This window comes from Bos taurus, chromosome 2 (genome assembly GCF_002263795.3).
Source record: "Bos taurus isolate L1 Dominette 01449 registration number 42190680 breed Hereford chromosome 2, ARS-UCD2.0, whole genome shotgun sequence".
In the NCBI taxonomy this organism is placed as follows: domain Eukaryota; kingdom Metazoa; phylum Chordata; class Mammalia; order Artiodactyla; family Bovidae; genus Bos; species Bos taurus.
This window is the reverse complement of record NC_037329.1, coordinates 101,173,430-101,192,985: the sequence shown is the minus strand read 5'-3', so window position 1 is coordinate 101,192,985 and position 19,556 is coordinate 101,173,430. Positions and strand designations below refer to the sequence as shown.

The window sequence follows — 19,556 nt, the reverse complement described above, 5'->3', positions numbered from 1 at the left end:
ACATGACTTATGAGCCAAGAATTGATCAAATTACTTATGGAATTAGAGTATATCTTTGATCTTGTATACTTTTTGGCCCTTGAAAACAGATTAACACATGGAAGCTAGGTGAGTATGGGGCTAGCTCCACATTCATCCATTTAATAATTACTGAGTACTAACTCCTGTCAAATCCTGTGGTAATTCTGAGAAAACAACAGTTAGCAGGACAGACATAATCTCTGTCCTTAAAAAGATGACATTCTTGCGGGGGGTGGGGGGGAGTGGCAGGGATTTACTTTTAAAAACTCAACAAATGAGTAACATTTACACAATGTATAATGAAAGAAATATGCCAGTGTAAGACAGGGATCAGTGTCTGGAGGGAGTTTCATAGGATGGGATAGAAAGGAGGACAAAGAACCAGCTATATGCAAAATGGTGGGGGTGGGGTACGTTTTCTCTCTACCTCCTCAACCCGCCCTCAAAGTGAAAATTTATCCAACTGGATATAGTAGCCAATGAACATACTATTGTACTTTCTTAGGATACATTTTTGTGTAAAGTGTAACTATAAAAGTACTTTAAAAATGTGTGCAGTTATGGCAAAGGCTGGAAATATAGATATCCTTTGACCTACACAAACAATGTTGAGAAAAACTGTGCACAAAGGGAATTTCTAGTTTATACAAAGGTTTAAGCCCCTGGAGAAGGAAATGGCAACCCATTCCAGTATCCTTCCCTGGAAAATTTCATGGATGAAGGAGCCTGGCAGGCTAGAGTCCATGGGGTCACAAAGAGTCGGACATGACTGAGAGACTTCACTTTCTTTTCCTTCCCAAAGTGGAACTGTTGAGTTTCAGAGCCAGGATTATTTGACTGCAAAGGATGAAACGGAACCCTAGTCTTTGTATGTAAACATGATCTTGACTTCTTTGGCATGAGTGTGATATACCATGATCTTCAAATGAGAAAGGAACATCGGATGTTAAGAAGAGGGAAGCTTCCCCAAATGATCTAATTCTCACAAGTAACCATGAGTCACTTTGCCATTTTAAAATTTGGGAATCACTACCTCCTGCCCAAATACCCATCCTTGGGGAGACAGGGCCATCAAATGTCAAGTGTCTGAATACTTAGCCACTAGAGGGAGAGAGTGTGCCTCTGGTGATTAGGGAGCCAATGAAAGTAACTCAGGAGAAGGATAGGCTTTCAAGGGAGCTAAATTAAGCTCTAATGAGCCAGGGGCAAAGACTGTATCAGCTGTGGTGGCTTTGGGGAACTTGAAGATGATTCCTTAGAACTTCACAACGAATCCACTTCTACTACAGAATTAAATTGCTTAAACTATCCAGACACTTCATTTTAATTCTGAATATGTTTTAATTCATCTTTTCTAAGGACCTCCACAACTTTCAACACTTCGGCTTAGTCTAGAAAAGTTATGTTACCCTTTGTATACTGGGAATTTTATATATTATGAACATTTCAATTTTGTATGATAATTTAAGATTAAAATTTTTGCTATCTATTCGGATGATTAGAATGATTTGTGGAGTTCTATGGTCTTTCCCAAATATAACTTTAGGAAAATGACTTTTATTTAGATACTTGACAGGTTAAAAAAAAAAAAACCCAAAAACAAACCTGCTTTACCATCACATAACTCACAGCTGTTCTTAAAATCGTCTTAAAATTTGTTGTTAGCCTGAGTCCAAATGATTTGCTCGCCAATGAAAACTGTTTAATCTTGTTTACAGCACAGCACCAACCACCATTTTCCATGATTTAAAAAACAAGCTTCTTAGTACAGCTGTTTAATAAATCCAACAAATGAAGTAAACTTTAAAAAAGGAATTCATTAAAAATATTAAAGTTTATACAAGTCACAGGATGTCCATAATTTAGTGTGTATCAATATGAAAAGAATTCCTTCCCAGTCTCCGAATCTAAAGACATTATCCAAAATTTCCCAGATATACACAGTGACGCTTAACATAACAGTTGACGATTTTATTTTCAATGTATCATTTCTCTTCCCTCAGCAGAGAGAAAAAAAACCTCAGCAACTATTTCTGGGATTCTTCAAAGGAGTAGGAGTACAGCGCCTGCTCCTACTCTTTCAGCATTGATTTTCTACACAATCTGTGATATGGTTTCTCAGAAATGCTGTTTGGCAGTGCTGAAAATTTCACGTGTTTTCAAACTTAAGCCATCCAGACTACACAGTTCAGTATTTTCAGCTCCTTTCATTTTCCTTTTCCCTTTAATTATAGAAGTCTCTATTCCCTCTTTTTGCAACTGTGGTCAAGAAAGATGCTACATGCGACTGTTTGCAGAAAGAACGTTTTTGTTTTTTGTTTTTTTCTTCTCATGACGATTCACAGAAGTTCTTCCCAAATACAAAAGCTGCGCTATAGCTAACTGATGACACTGAGAGACAACGCTTTACTCCTAACAACTTTTTAGACCCTTACCCGTTCATTCCTTGACTGTGGTGGATATGCCACATGCCCGGGGTAGAAAAAGCAAGTAGACACTCTAATTTTAAACTTGCACTGTAAAGCACTTTCAAAATAGTAATAGTTGAGCTGCATATCAGACCTGCCTTTCCTGCTCAATCCATTCCCCAGGACCCCTCTCTCCTGCTCCGAGTCCGGGTTGGTCGGGCGCCGGTTTCTGAAATCGCACCGCACAGTTTATTGCGAAGCTGAGTGGGTGGGTCCACGCGCAAACCCAGACTCCGGCCAGGACGCGGAGCCCGGAGCTCCGCGTCGCGCGCCTAGATCTCGGTCCCGCGCCCTTCGCCCGGCCTCACCACAGATCCCAGTTTGAAAGAAAACTTCACGACGCCGAAATGATCCCCTGGTCGCTGCAATTCTTCCTTTCGAGCCGGCAGAAAACGTGAGATTTATTACGACTCGGGGAGGAGTGGATGGGGGAGGCTGCCGGGGCACTCTCGGAAGCGGGTTACCTGGTCCCCATCCCCCCACCCCGGCTTCGGGGGCGGGGTCCGCCGTCCGGGGGCGCCCGGCCAGGGGCGACGCGGCCCGGCGCGCGGGTGGGCGCGAGGGAGGGAGCGCGTCGCGGAGCCGCCGGGGCAGCACTTGTCCTGTAATCGATTGCCGAGCGCGCCGAGCGGCCCAGCGCGCAGAGACGCGCACACGCGCCTCGCCAGCCCGCGCACACACACATACACACACGCACACACGAGCACAAGCGCCCCGGCCCGCACACACGCGCGCGCGCGCACGTCCGCCCGCGCGTAGGGCTCCGCCACCCGCCGCCAGCCCGCCCTCCGCCCGCGGGCGTCTGCGCGAGCCCGGCCGGCGGGGGAGATGTGCTCTGGCTCCGGCGGATCGGTTTCTCGGGGTTTGACCAGCTGTCCCGGGCTAACCCTGCTTCTCGCTGAAGATGGAGGAAGTAAAAACAGGATTACCCTTAGCTACAGATCCACTGCCTTAGTTTCCACCACCAACTGCAGTGCACAAACACACGTTAGGCACAGGAAAGAAAGAAAGAGAGAGGACACACTAACAGTAAACACAAACAAAAGGGTGATGGGATTATTTTACTGCATGCACTGCTGAGGTAAATCTCCGCTTGGCTTTTGCGTGGTGAAGAACAGCTCTTGTTTTATTTGTCTTCTGATTCATAGATTATATATAATATGTGTATCTGATTTTCAAGGTGGGGGGAGTGTTTTCAAAGTTAAGTGTAATTATATAGCATCTCGTTTTGCACCGTGATGTGATCAAATGACTTGTTGCTGTTAACCAGTAATAATAAGATATAGATACTATAGATATTTTTTCTCTGGGAGGGATGCATTGTGGTTATGATTAGGCTAATGATTTCTGTAAAGGACGCTCAGGGAATCGGGTTGAAGATGATGTCTTCTGCCTTAATTTATCGTCCCCTGCTTATAATCTGTTTCTGGGATGTTAATCGATTAATCAGTTCTCATCTCTATAGCTGTCATGGATTTGGACTTGTTTTGCTTTGTTTTAACTTGAATTCCAAGAAAGGTGGGGTAGCTTGGAATAAATTGCAGCTGTGTATCTATCCCAGCTATAAGGGAATATCCAAATCCTGTTGGAATTAAACAACAACAACAAGCTGGTATGACACGTAAAAAGGCAGCAGTTAAATCACTTTGACAGGTTCTGGTGTGGGCGAAAGAGATGGACTTAAGATTTAATTTATTATTACTGTTTTGCCAAGGGCGAAAAACTGTCCTGTGAAGTTGGCCTAGGTTCTTTGCTGGGTTCCCCCTGACTGTCCCTCCCCTATCCACCCCCCCCCCTTCTTTCAGTTTTCTTGTCTTAGCTTTTGGTCGATTCTTAAGGAACCGGTGGATCAAGTTTTTTCTCTTCTTGTTAATCGCATTGCTGTAGCACTGACTGACCTCCCTCCCTCTCTCTTTTTTTTTTCCTCTTTCCTGAAAGTACGTGGTGCCATTCCTGAGTGACTTTTCCTACTAGACCATCCCAAAGGGACGAGGGGGAGGGGTGAAGGAGGAGGAGGTGGTGGTGGAGGAGAAGGGGGGTGTTCCTTCTCTCTCATTTCTTGGTTTTGTTTATCAGCCGATCTGTTTGCTGGATTTGGGCTCGGAATGACCCACCTGTAAAGTGCTTTTCCTTCCTCCTCGCCTTGAACTCTGCAGGGGGCTTGGCTTGGAAGGGGCAAGGGAGGGAAAGAGAGAAGGGGGAAACACAAAAAACTTCTTTCTTTCTCTCTCCGTTTATCTTCAGCACGACATTGTCACCTCCTCTTTGAGGGGTTAGAAGAAGCTGAGATCTCCCGACAGAGCTGGAAATGGTGATGAATCTTTTTTAATCAAAGGACAATTTCTTTTGTATGTACATTTCGTTTCTCTTTCTCCTTTTCTTTCTTTCCTTCTCTGAGGGTTAAAAATCTTTTCATTGATGGGGCAGACTTCTTTCGCTTCTTCCTGACGTTTCTTTCTTAATATGTGTGTGTTAAATGTGTACATTTTTAAAGAGATAAACTCATTTGTAAAATATCCGAAGAAACTGCTCCCCTTTTAAACTTTATGGATGCCTTTCTTTAAAGCCTTATGTAACCATAATTTGAAAGAATTTGGTAGCAGTACAGCAGGTTGAAATTTAAGTGCTGTGTAGTGACTGAGTTGGGAATTTGATCTGATTATTCCATAAAGAAGAAAAGTTTTTTTTTTGGGGGGGGGGTGGTAGGGAGGGTGGTGGTGAAGAAGGGGAGGGGAGGGAGAAGGGAAGTGGTTTTGGAGACAAGAAGTGAAGCTGCCTGTTTTCCAGTAAGTAATGGAGAAATTCCAGGAGCCAGGGCTAAATATACTTGGCGATCAATACAGAAATGGCTCATTGTGAATAATTTAGCTGCTGGTGCAGTGAGAGTTTTGAAACTAAAGGCAAAAAGGACCAGGGCCAAAGGAAAAAAAAAATAAGTAAAAATCATCTCAGGACATGTCAATTCTTTAAACTTTTTTCTTTAAAGAATACAGTTAGCTTATCGATCTTTTCATTATGTGGAATCAAAGCTAGGGGGTGTCATCTCATACAATTTATTTTTGTTTCTGAGAAGTAAGTTCTTGTTTGTGTCATTGGTGCATGAAAATAATTCCCCAAACTTTATAAAAGTGGTCTCCTTCCCCACAGCAAGAAGTATATGAATTTTTTCAAATTGGAATGTATTAAGTAGTCTCGGCATTAGTACCCAACCATGGTCTGGCAGTAAATTAAGGTTATATTGAACAGGTGCTCACACAGAACTTGGGGCTGGCTAAAATGTCAATACAAGCCAGGCTTGGGTAACTGCTGCAGAAACCTTCCAGAGGTACTTGGGCACGAAGTTGTTTTGTTTTGTTTTTCCTCTGTTTGTTTGTCCTCCCCCCTCCCTGTTAGAACATGATGAACCAACTTGCAACAATTGTGAATAGAGCTATCTGTATACTCGGAAAGTCCTCAGACTGCAGCTTGATTGTAGGAAGTAGTGAATGGTAAAATACTTCAGTCCCAGTTAAAGCGGGCACATTTGAGGTGTATCCCCTTCCTCTTTTTTTCCCTCTAAACTGAGTAAATTCTGATGGAAAGAGTCATTACTTTCTCGATACAGCCCATCTCACAGCACACTTATCTTTCCTATCCTATCTCCAGCAGGAATCAGATCATTTGCAGAAAGAGTTCAGTGACTTGCAAATGAGCACATGCAGTACACCATAGTATGTTTCTTGGGCACAGGTTGCAGCCGCAGCAACGTGGGCTAACTGCTTGGAGCTTCATATAAGTTAAGCATTTAATGGCAGAGACTGAAAGGAATCCTTGTGTTAAGGGTATAATCTTTTGTATTGCAGCACTGCACATTGACTATGGAAACAGAGGCTATTGATGGCTATATAACGTGTAAGTATTCATTTTCATTCATCTGTTATTGGTAAATAAAAGCATGTTTGTTACCTGTATTTTAACTTCTGAATTGGAAATTTTTATCAAGAATTGTATACTCTTCCTGTCTGTTCACAGTTTCACCTTGTAAATGAGTTTGAGAAAATAGCAGGAAAGTCAAATAAGGAACTATAGATACATACTTGCCATATTAAGGGTATTATTTCAGTCAGTAATAGTTTAGCAGATCAAAACTTTCCTACTTGATTTTTTTCACTTAAGTTTAGACTAGGTTGGGTTACATATATGTCTACTAATATCGCATGTACTAAATATTTAGTACTCTGTTACCTAATTTTTCAGACACACGATATGAAAGAGAATTAGCTCACTTAAGTTGACTTTTTTTTTTTTTTTTTTTTTAGCAAACTCTCAAACATCCAACTCTCTGGCCAACGAGTTTGAAAATACTCATTAAAAATACCGGGTGCTTAATGATTAAGTTAGATGTTAAAGGAAAATTTTTTTCAAGTAGAAGATACTTTAGAAATTAACTACTGCATTTTTCCTTATTTTACAATTAAGATGAATGTGGTAGTGAAATTTTAAAAATGTTTTATTGTGTGCTGGTTGTGGCTTTTCATCATTTCATTCATTTATTATATATTTCTAAATAACTTTTCCTTATAATTTTTTGAGGGAAAAATGTATTTCATGAAAATTTCAAGACTATGCATGCCTTTGCATATATGATTACAAAGTTGGTAATTAGATTTTAGGTGAAAGTGAATAGAGACCAAAAGATTTTATTTTGTGAAAACAGGTGACAATGAGCTTTCACCTGAAAGGGAGCACTCCAATATGGCAATTGACCTCACCTCAAGCACACCCAATGGACAGCATGCCTCACCGAGTCACATGACAAGCAGTAAGTCTTCATTTTATGATTTTTTTTTTCCTATTTCTCTAGTGATAGACTTGAATTTGTTAGGTCTGTAGGGTCCACTCACATTGTGGTGTAGCTGCTGCTATAGATTTTGCTAAAGAAAGAACAACACAGATTTACTCCTGCTCATTTTGGTATCATAAAACATGAGCCTCCTTACTAGTCTGAACTATCCCAAGGTGGCATTTGGGAGCTGGTGCTTACCTGTATCAGGTAAGAAATGTTAGGCTTTGCCGGTTATTCTTTTGTTTTGCCAGGTTTATGATGATTTATTTTTTGTTGTTGAGTAAAAAAAATATGGAAACATGTTACTTCATAGAAAAAAAAAAAAAGAAAAGGAAAAAATTATCTTCTATTGCCTTGGCACAAAGCTAATACATTAGTGGTAGAATCGTAGTGTTAGTTGCTTTTTTAAGAAAACGTGGAAGTTTCTCCTCCAAAGCATTGGAAGTAATATGTGACTGAAAATTTGTAGAACTCATTTACATCCATTTCTCTGACGAAGTGAAAGCATTTTGTTTTAGGCTGTCAGAAAAGAACTGAGAAAATTTGGAAGGATGTTTTGAACTTGCTGGAATAGTTTTGGCTACTCTTTTTGATAAAGAGTCATTCTTTATATCAAGATATAGCAAACATTGTTTCTGTGTAATAAAAAAGCAACTTGCATGCTGTCAGTGACAGAAGATAAATACTTTATTAAGGATTTGGTTTGTTTTCTCTTAATTATGATGTTTCATAAGTTGTCAAGTGCACATGCTTTATTACTCCTACTTAATTTGAAATCTGTTTCCCTTTTACTTCTGATATGTGTTATATTCTTATATAGAAAGGACATCTGACTTCCATCTAAATGCAATTTAATTTAAAAGCTTTCTATTTGGGTGACATTTGAAGGAAAGGCATTTTCTTTTCTTTTTAAAGAAGATTTAATAACAAGAAAACTGAATCATATGATGAATTATGAGCATACTCTTAATATGTTAATTCTGATTATCTTGAGAGAACAAATTTTTCTTTCCACTTCCCTCTTATAGCTTTCAAAACTTGAGTTTGTTGTAAAGTTACTAGCTTCATAGGTAGTTAAGTCTTCTGAATTATAAGCAACAGTATATAGAGTACTGGTAAATACATTTTGCAGTTTGTTATCTTTAAGCGACTCTAGCTATTGACTTGAAAGTTTGAGCTGTATGAACTTGCTTTACTTTTTTAAAAGTTTTCTTTGTTTTTATTAATGGGAATCACTTCCTAGGAAGATTTCATTCTAGAAGCAGTCACTGAAATTCCTTTATCACATAGGAAGAAAAATTAATAGTAAGGGAATGCATGTTAAATTATAGTGCTAATCTCTTATAATGGATCTTGTAGCATTAATTAATTTTTTTGCTAGTTGACTATTAATTTGATAAAAGTTACATACTGTTGCAATATAGGGAGTATAATTTTTACATTTTAATATTAATGTGACTAGGTCCTTGGCAATATAGATTTTTATTTTTCAGATAATTTTCATTTAATTTCCTAAAGATAGATTGATATGCAGTTTCTGTTAGCTTAATATTTAGCTTAATATTGTCTTTAGAAACGTTGAGTATAAGGGGTAGGTAATAATAGATAATCAGACTTTGTTATCCCTGAGCCACCACTAGAATATCAGCAGGAAAATGCTTGTTAATTGGTTAATTAGATCCTTTATTTGTGAATTTGATTTTGGTTTTGAAGTAATCCTTTCTAAAAGGCAGTTCACTCTTATTTTGAATAAACATTGCAGTTGTAGACATGATCAATTTGGACAAATAAGAACTGTGCTTTTGACCTTTGAGTTTTTCTCACCCAACAACAGTAAAATTATGTTTGGTAAAGAGGTTTTGTTTTTGTTTCATCTTTTTCTTAACTTACTAGCCTGTGGCAATTCCATCTTAGTAGAGTTTTTGGCTAAGCTACATGTGTTTTCATGTTCTTTTCCAAAGAGTTGCAGGTTAAATATTTTGGCTCTCACTTCAGAGCTGTCTGTTGCATCCTTTACATAGCCTCTATTTACAGTATCTAGGTTACCCACTTAGGTGTTAGATGGAGAAGATACCCATTTTTCCTCTCTTTTAGATCTAGGAGCATATCAGCATTTTAGATTGCCAAAGCAAATAGCACTAGAGAGGGACTCTTGTCTGTTAATTAGAATAAGAAACCTGTAGTTGGTCACTCAGATGTTTTTCTGTGACTTGGAATAATGATTTGTACATTTGCAACTTGGCAAATCACTTGTGGCCGAGATCAGTAGTTTACCTAAATCTCTTTATATGCATTGCTGACTTTATTCTGTGAAAAGATCTTATTTATTTTCCGCATTTCTTTAATATCTTCAAATAGTCTTCCTAAAGGGCTGTGACTTCCAGAAACAGAATTGCAATTTTGATTGAAAGTATTAGAGCTGAAAGTAAATGTGAAAACTTTTATAGATAGAATAAGATAGGCTCCGTAGCAGTAAGGCGGGGACAGGAGTACATATGTAAGAGGTGAAAAGTTATTTTAAAACAGTTTAAAAAAATAAGAGAAATAGTATCTTTGATTTTTATGAGATAACTAACGTCCTAGCAGTAAAGTAACACTGCCATGTGAGAACCCACTTATTTTCACTGTAGGAAAGTGGTCAGTTGTCTTCTGAGGTCATAGTCATTTGTTTGGGTGATATGACGACTGTTCTAAGATGAAGGGTACCTGTGCAACTTGCTGCCAGCTATTGTATAAAAAGTAATGACAGCAGCTATCATTATTTGACAGTGCTAGAAGAGAGCATCGGTGACTTGGGAGAGAACTAAAAATGTACAATACTTGACAGTCTTTGGTTTTAAAATTCAGCTTGTAAGATAATCTTAAAAAGATGTGAGAGGTATTCGTGAACTTAACATTTTGTAATGACTACTTCCTATGTTTTCGAGTGAATTTTCTTAGAGAAATTTGGACTTTTTCTTCTAGAATGAGGATCTCTTTGATAAGAAGATGGGCATTGTTGCCTGAGATCATTAGTGTACATATTGAGTCTGCTGACAGTCTCCTGTGTCAGGGATGACAGTCTGTGCCTTGATGGCTACTGGAAATACACAGTGTTAAGTGATTTTAAAAATAGCATCTGGAAGTTAAGAATCTGAGACAGACAACTCAGACAGAACAATATAAAAATAATCCATATTGTATTTCGGCCCATCGGATGAGACTTTATTTTGTGATTCCTTCTGTCTCTGGGTTAGCTCATTTCCAATTCTTATATACTTGTTTCCGTATTGGTTTCAGATTATTCTGTAACTGCTGCTGAATATTTTGAAAGGGTTTTAAGGTTCAAAAAATTGTAATTAATCCTATTTTCCTTATCATTGTCTACTTTTATAATGCCAGTAAATAGATAGCTAATGGTGTGAAAGTGCTTTGTGACACAAATTTTTTTCCTATTACTTTAAAACCTTTACATAGATCCACTTTGCAGTCAATACCATTTATCAGTCAGTTTGATGGCCAAGTGGCATGTGTGGAATTGGAAGAAGTAGTAATTCTAGTTTTACAAGACTGACCAATAATCAGGTCAGCAAATCTAGTTTATTCTTTTCGGAGTGCTTCACATTCATTTTTTTTTTCTTAGCTGGTTTCCATTTTTAGAACCTTGTGAAGTGTAAGTATATTATGGTTTCTATTTTTCCTGTGTGGAAATGGAGGCTTGAAGAAATCAGTTGTCTTCTAAGGTTCCTTAGGAAAAGGATGAAGTTGTCAGGATTGGGACACTGATACTACCGTGTGGGTTAGTTATATCACTGATATCTGTAAAATGTCATTATCTCAGGGTGCCCACCATGTCCACAACTGACCCATGTTTTAGTGACAAAAACAGTATTACAGGAGTAGAATAGGGTTATTATGAGGGTGGAGTGATAACAGATAATCTTGTTAAGCAGATGCTCTAATGCACTTTAAAAAATATGGCTTGTATCTTGAGACTCACCAGCTTTCTGAGTTGTCTTCTGTAGCTTAGCTTGGCAGTTACCCTTGGTTGGATTTCCATAGGACACACCCTGATATAACACCAGATGGACTTGATGTAAAAGCTCATTCTGTTTTCCAATTGTAGTACTTAGTTTTGTATATATACGCAACATACCTTACATTTCCTTTTTACTTGTTAGGAAATATTTTTTAAAAGTTTGACTTGATTTCTTTATAGCTATCAGCAGTGTCATGGCCATGTACCAAAAAAGAAAAAAAAAAAAGAAAGGAACTAAAGGGAGAATATATGAGCAGGGAATTAACAGCAAAATTGCTGTTTTTTGTTTTTTTTGCTCCTCATTCTGCCTCCTCCCCATCTTTTAAGTCTGCTTTGAAATAAGAATAAATGTCTGTCTTGGAGAAACACAATAGCTCACTGTAGAAGTGTTGTTTTTATTGCCTCTATCTTTGTCTAAATTTGTCTTCTCCAATGAAAATACACTGAAAACAGTATACCATGATTGGTTAGGTTCTTTTGGGACTCTTCCTTCAAGCTGTCAGGAATTCAGATCTCTGGGTCCCAAGCTCTTCTCTCCTCACTTTGAATATCAATATATTTTAATTTTATAATGTTCTAAAAGATTAGTAGCTGTGTGACAGTCCTAAAATGAGGGAGACCGTGTTGTTTTTCTTTGCCTTTTTCCTTTATATCTGTTTATATGAACAGTATATAAACATAAATATATATATATACCATATCACTAAGTATATTTTATACTTAGTGATATGGTAGTAGTTTCCTTTTATGAATTAATCAGGCTCAGGAATCTCTGTTGAAATAGATAGAGTATTTAGGAACTATTTCTCTTTATTATAAATGCTTAATCGCACTGGTGTGAGAAAGAGAAGGGGAGTATAATTTATTGAGTATATATAGGATGCGTAGTGCTATATACTAAGTACATCCCTCTTATTTCACTTAGTCTCCACAACAGCTCTGTGAGGATACTTCGCTTTATAATACCGAAAACTGAGGCTTAGAAGTAATAGATTGCAGGTGGTTAAAAATATGGGCTTTGGAGTTATACATGGCCTTGTTAGAATTCTTGCTTTGCCACTGATTTGCTGTGTGATCTCAGTCATCTTACTTCACATCTCTGAGCTCCAGTTTCCTTATCTGTAGCATGGGGATAAGCAATCCTTACCTCAGTGGACTGTTGTGAGGTTTAAATGAGGCAATATATACAAAATACTTAGCACACTTCCTGGCACATGCTAACATCTAATAAATAATCACTGCTCTAACACTCAGAGCAGGCACGTTACTTTTGCACCAGTCCATGATTCATAAGAAAGCTTTTTTTCAAATCCATGTTTGTTTGAAATTCAGGTCTTTTGCTGTTTCCATTTTACTACAGAGGTCCATGGAACAGAAATAGGCATTTAATTTAGGGTAAAACTGGCAGGAAAAAAAGAACCTCTGTTATTTAAAGGATCTGTGAAGATTTGGATTAGAAAGAAGTAAGAGTCCGTCTGTATGGCAGAATTTTTTTTTTTTTTAATTGGGCTCAGTGTTCCTGAGCATAGTTTTATGTTTTTGATTACATGTCAAGAAAATCATCGCTCAGCATTGGTACTATAAAGACACCAGTTATTACAAATAGAAAAAGTCCTCTTAATAGAGTAACCTAGCCATATCTAGAATCAGTTTTTTTCTTTGAAAATCTGTATCTAAAATTTTACCTCATTTGTTGCTTGCGGTAGAACCGTAAATTCTCATTTGATGATACCTAATCAAACTGTAGGCCTGATTGTTGTTAATTGTGCATTTTGAGGGTAATAGTTTAGGTGTTTTAAATTTGAGATCAACTTAAAATATAATTATCACTTATAGGCATTTGACACGTTGCTATATTGTTCTAGCTGATTAATTCGACAAATATTTGTAGGCAGTCTTTTATGTGTCAGGCACTGTAGGGTAGATTCAGAGGTAAATGGTACACTATTCTTGTCCTCCTGGAGCTCATACTCTAATTTAAAGAGACGTCTAAACAAGGCAGTATTCTGTGATAAGCTCAGTGTTCTTATTATTATGGAGAGCAAGGAGTGGTACTGGTTTGGGAAGACTTCTTGGAGGGAGAGGCTCTTTAAGCTGAGACTACTAAATGAATAGGATTTAGGAGAGAAGCTGAAGGCTTGTTCACCAATGAACCCACAATGGGAGCTGAGAAATAATACGATTATGTTCTGGGAAATAAAGCAGATTGGTATCTGTGGAGTGTGAAGTTGGAATCTTGGAATCTGAAGCCTGAGATGACTCTGGAGAATTAATCAGGGCAAGATAATGGAGTATCTTATATAAGAGAAAACTTGGATTTCATTTTCAAGGGAGCACAAGATTTAAACAAAGCTGATGACTTCAGTCTTCATATTGACAGGAATCATACCAGCTATAACAGGAGTAAAAATGTTGTAGATGGGAACCAGTCCAGAGGCAGGGACTTCTTTAATAGGCTTCTGCAGTGATAGAATGAAAAGTCATGAGAGCCAGTGGTAGTGCATATAATAAGGAATAGAAGGATTTGGGAAATAATAGCTTAAAGTGGACAGGACTTGGATAGAAGTCTTAAGGAGAGGAGAAATTTCATGATGATGATCTCTAGATTATTGGATAGATGGAGTAGGTTCCATCAGGGAAGATACAAAATAGTGAAGCAGGTTTCCGGGATAAGATTTAGTTTAGTTTAATCTTGCATACAGAGTGTTTGACGCACCTGTGGAATTTGGGAGAGGCTAGCAATCAGGCAGGAGGATAGATTAAACTAAGTGTGAATTTTCCTAACTAGTGAAATCTAACATGTTAGCTTATGATTTTGTTATTTTTCCTCCTGTATTACATTAACAATAGTTCAGTATTTCTTAAAAAAAAAATTCTTCCCTAAGTAATTCTCAACATTTCATCATTGACCATATTTTCCCAACTGCCCCCATAAAATCAAAATTTTATATTGAAACACATGAGCACAGGTTTTAATGAACTCTTTTTGCTTAATGGAGTCCTTTTGTGCTAGTGTCTGAAGTTGGACTAAGGGCTTCCCACGTGGTCCAGTGGTGAAGAATCCACCATGCAATGCAGGAAACACGGGTTTAATCCCTGGGTTGGGAATATCCCCTGGAGGAGGAAAATGGAAACCCACCCCAGTATTCTTGCCTGGAAAATTCCATGGACAAAGGAACATGGTGGGCTACAGTTCTTGGGGTTGCAAAAAGTTGGCCACGACTGAGTGACGGAGCACAGAAGTTGGCTTAGTTGTTGTGACTGACTCTGATTTTTAAGCAAAACATGCTAGCCTTTCAACTTCACATTTTGTGGTGTATATAATATCATAACTATGATGGTTACATATTTAAAAAAAATCATAAGGCTAACGTACAGCATATACTCCAAGTCCTCTATCATAATGGTTTGTCTTTATTCTGTAACCTCTTTCTCATCTATAAATATATAATTTAAAACATGAGGAAAGATTTATTAAAAAGTACTAGTCAGTTCTGCTATGTTACTAGCTAAAGAATTTCATGATTTTAAGCAGAGTCTTTTTGAAAACTTTGTCATAAATATGCAACATGATATATATCATTTGAAAATCATTTGGTATAGAATTGTTTTAAAGTTTATGATATTGTGCTACTTGGGATAAAGGAATGTAGGGGGGAAAGTGTGGTATAGAATACATCTTAATCTATTTCCTCAAAATATATATTATAGAACTCTATCTTAGAAATGTAAGCTCTACCCAAGACATCATGAAAATTCAAGTGAATGTTGATGATGAAAAGAACTTCATCTGAGATTTCCTTTATGTAGAGATTCAGAACTCGCTATAGAGACATTTTTGTCTTTTAATTGTTGATCCAACAAATGTTTTTTAATGTTTTTTTTGTGTAATTCACTGTTGATACTCGGGCATCAAAAATAAGTTAGGGATCTTTTTAGAGGAGGATGTTATCTTTCAAGGTCCAAATGAATTCATATTTTATTTGTGATATTAATGATCCTCTTGCAGTTAGAACCAAATAAGTGTGATGTGCTCACCATGATTTATATCGATTGTCAATAAATAAACTGCTTCTCACCTTTTACACCTGAGAATTCTTCAAAAGTGTATAAATCTAAAGATGCACAATGAAACAAAGGCGAAAACACAGCGAGCTTCTAAAATAAATTCCCAGTGGAGACCATTTCCTCAAGAAATTTTTTTATAATCTAGTATTTGGTTCTCAGCCTTGTAAGTTCCAAAACTTGATTAGTGGCACACATAGAGTGATCCCATATCTCATGGTTGACTCACATTAAACAAGTTTACAAAGTTGATGTTTCAAATCGGAATGCCAATTTATGTCCGTATTTTCATTAAAAATAAAATAAACCTCGAACTAATGTAGGATCTTGATCACTCCAGTTGACTTAACCAAATCATTTTTTTCTTGTGAACTGACTTATATGGGTAAAGCAACAAAAGTCATTTGGTTAGCAAGTAATCCAAACACTGGGAGTCAGTTATATCATTCAAGTGTTTAATGGCATTAGACCAAGAGAGTCTAATATGTTCTACCTCACAGTAGAGATAGCATTGCCATTTGGATCATTATGGTTGAAGTCTCCTGTGTATTTCCTTCTTCCCTGCCAAGTTGCTTCAGTCGTGTCCGACTCTGTGCGACCCCATAGACGGCAGCCCACCAGGCTCTCCTGTCCCTGGGATTCTCCAGGCAAGGACACTGGAGTGAGTTGCCATTTCCTTCTCCAGTGCATGAAAGTGGAAAGTGAAAACTGAAAGTGAAGTCGCCCAGTCGTGTCTGACTCTTAGTGACCCCATGAACTACAGCCTACCAGGCTCCTCCGTCCATGGGATTTTCCAGGCAAGAGTACTGGAGTGGGGTGCCATTGCCTTCTCTGTCCTTCTTCCCTAAATGGACATAAATTTAGATTCCCTAGATATAGGCTGAGCAAAAATACTTTTGAGTCTTTTTTTTTTTTCTTGACTTCCTTAGCTAAATCCTCCAGATTCAGTTTTTAACTTATGCGTATAATCAGGTTATAACCAATTCTTGCTAGCCTAGGACCCATTCATTTTTTTTAGTGTACATTTTACATTTTTGCTTAGGCTTGTTAAATGTTGATTTTATAGCCTAACTCTATGAAACCTATCTTATAATACTATACAGGATGTCCCAACTACTATTACCATAAATTCAAACTTCCATTCACAGAAATGTTGATGTATGATATGGTCAGCGATTTAAGAGGTTTTAATATCTGCCTTAGATGAAGATAGGACTTCGCTTGTGGCTCAGACAGTAAAATGTCTGCCTATAATGTGGGAGACCCGGGTTCAAACCCTGGGTCAGGAAGGTCTTCTGGAGAAGGAAATGGCAACCCACTCCAGTATTCTTGCCTGGAAAATCCCATGTACAGAAGAGCCTGGTAGGCTACAGTCCATGGGGTCACAGGAAAATCCCATGTACAGAGGAGCCTGGTAGGCTACAGTCCATGGGGTCACAAAGACTCGGACACAACTGAATGACTTCACTTTCACTTTTAAATGAAGATAGTAGTACTGCTACCTGAGAAAGACATCTTATATAAGCTGGGGTCTTGAAGAGCTTCTAGTTTATAGGTCAGGAGAAATAAACATCACACTAGTTTCATGAAATCTTGGAAATAGTTCAACCACAGCAAATGAGATTTTATAGAAAATTATAGTATTTTAGGTTAGTTAATAGGGAAGCTTGTCTTAATTACTGAGTGTGAATTTAAGAATATTTTTTCAAAGCACACAACTTTATTTTGGGGCTGTACATTGATTATAAAGAAGTTAATTAGAGATTTTCCAGATGTGAATCTCTGCAGAAAATGTCAGTTTCTTATCTGTGGGTTGGCCAAAAAGTTCATTAGGCTTTTTCCTTAAGATGTTACGGAAAAATCTAAGCAATCCTTTTGGCTAACCCAATATTCTTTATTCCCAGTATATAGTATCATAGTGGGTCATTGTAGGAGTCCAGTAATTTTTTGTTGAATTTAGGAACTACTTGTGATTAGCATATTGCATAGATGTATTTAAATAATGTGTTTCTGATCTGTTTGAAGAAGTTTGGAAAGTTGATTTCTTAGATGTTGAAATAATTCTGAAATTCCGTCTTGTTATGTTCTTTATTAGGATATGTATTTATACCATGTCTCAGTTTCAAAATGATTTTGGAATCTTCAGATCAGATCCAAACTGATGATCTTCAAGATTCTAAACATCTTTTAAGTTTCATACTATTCATATTTGGGCTTCTCTCATAGCTCAGTTGGTAAAGAATCTGCCTGCAGTGCAGGAGACCTGGGTTCGATTCCAGAGTTGGGAAGATCCCCTGGAGAAGGAAATGGCAACCACTCCAATATTTTTACCTGGAGAATCCCATGGACAGAGGAACCTGGCAGGCTACAGTCCATGGGGTCACAAGAGTTGGACATGACTTAGGGACTAAACCACCACCACTATTCATATTCAGTAGAATCCAAGTTAGTGTAAATGTTTCCATGAATATTTTATAGTCATCTTCATCATCTTCATTACAATATCTTTATATGGCATATTTAGAGTTTACAGATTTCAAACCACGTTCTTATAATTTTAGAATCAGTTCTCTATCACTTATTTAAAACTGCATGTACAAAATGGAATGCTTCAATTAACTTTTCTTATGCTCTCCAGATATTTTGAGGAGCATATAATTAATCAGTGTAAAGTCACGTTCTAATAAATTAACATTCTGGGTGTCTACACCTTTGACATTTTTGTCATTGCTCTCTTATTATCATGGAAGCTGTAGCTCTCCTTACACCTGACGGCATCAACTTTACCTACTACTTACTGAGACATCAGTATGCAGGGCTTGGCCGTATTTTGAAGTGCTGGGAAACTGATGTTCCTGTTGAATTTCTGGCTGAATTCTAAAGAGGAATTTTTATTGTTTTTTGTGACTATATAAAACATTCCCCATAATGGTCATTTTCATGAAGAAACTTGTTTCGTTTTTGTTGTTCAAAACATTTTAGCAAGTAATATTTACATATGAAAATATATTTATTTTATAAGACATATCTTTCAAGTCTTTTAATCAAACTTATGTCAATACCTTTGATATCTAGATGGTCTGAAGTAGATTGCTTGTTTTCAATACATTTGTTACCTTTTTTGTTAGAGAAGTAGCATTTACATACCTTTTAGGATTGAAGGTTTATGTTTAATTCCTGATTGAAGTAGGTTCACTTATTTTTGCTAGAAATGATTATTCACATCATCCATATATCACTTAGAGCTTAAAATTTGGGCATTTAAGAATTTCTTAGGTATTGTTAATAAGTAGGTAGTATCTAATCATTTCTAGGTACTGCTTAAAATTATAAATACTTAAAAACACTGATTCTGATGTAGCTTTGAATATATTGCTGAATATGTTGCTGAATGCAAAATGTTTAAAAGTGGTGATAGGTTTTGTTTGAACATAATTGAGAACTAGGAAAAGAAATACGAGATATTTTCTGTGAGTCTGCTGCTTTTAAACCCCCGAAATATGAATTACACACTGCCATCTGTCTGAACTATGACAAATTAATGACCTAATAACAGTTTTTGAATTTAGTTTTTTTGAAACAAAAGCAAACAAAAGAGACACACCTCCCCAAGAAAACATAATTTAAAATAAATTATCTTTACATAAATTGTGCTTACCATAAGACTGTTTACATAAAATTTTTTTTATGGATTTGAATAGTTTTAGTCTCACAGTTTGAGTACAATAACTAGTAATGAATTTAAAGATCCATTTTTCTTTTTTTTTTTTTAAGCAAATCAGAGAAACTATAGTTAACTAAACAGTTGTTTTCGTACAACTATTTGTATGAGAGTGCCATTTATGTTTTAAAAGCTTGTGTGAGTATGTGTGTAAAAGCAAAGAATAAGAAAGGAAAGAAGAAAGGAAAGATCAGATTATTGGTAATGTTCACTTTGGGTTATGTGACAGCAAATAGGGCGTTTTATTATTTATTCTAAATAGTTCTGCATTATTTGGATCTTTTATAAAAGATCTTTTACATGATGACCAATGCTAAAGTTGGGGTATTGCAAATGCTGTCAACAGACTTATTGGATATTATTTTAGATTTAGTCTGAGTGTGTTTTCTTAATGGCTCTGATATAGTGGAATTTCCAAACAGAGTTTCATGCTCTGAC

The 19,556-nt window shown here is 37.1% G+C and overlaps 1 protein-coding gene across 17 annotated transcripts in view; it reads left to right on the top strand.

The window, feature by feature from the left end:
• IKZF2 (IKAROS family zinc finger 2) overlaps positions 1 to 19,556 on the top strand; it is a 203,932-nt gene that overhangs the window by 15,553 nt on the left and 168,823 nt on the right. For 2 of the 17 annotated variants that reach the window (XM_010802311.4, XM_010802305.4), the window contains exons 1-3: positions 2,700 to 2,883; positions 6,332 to 6,380; positions 7,186 to 7,290. In XM_010802311.4, coding sequence (XP_010800613.1) covers positions 6,347 to 6,380; positions 7,186 to 7,290 — 139 coding nt within the window. In that variant the 5' untranslated portion in view covers positions 2,700 to 2,883; positions 6,332 to 6,346. Of the gene's footprint in view, positions 1 to 2,699; positions 3,571 to 4,281; positions 4,427 to 4,579; positions 4,838 to 6,331; positions 6,381 to 7,185; positions 7,291 to 7,358; positions 7,522 to 19,556 lie in introns of those variants that run through there. The other 15 variants (XM_010802308.4, XM_002685559.7, XM_010802310.4 and 12 more) reach the window with 13 other exon arrangements.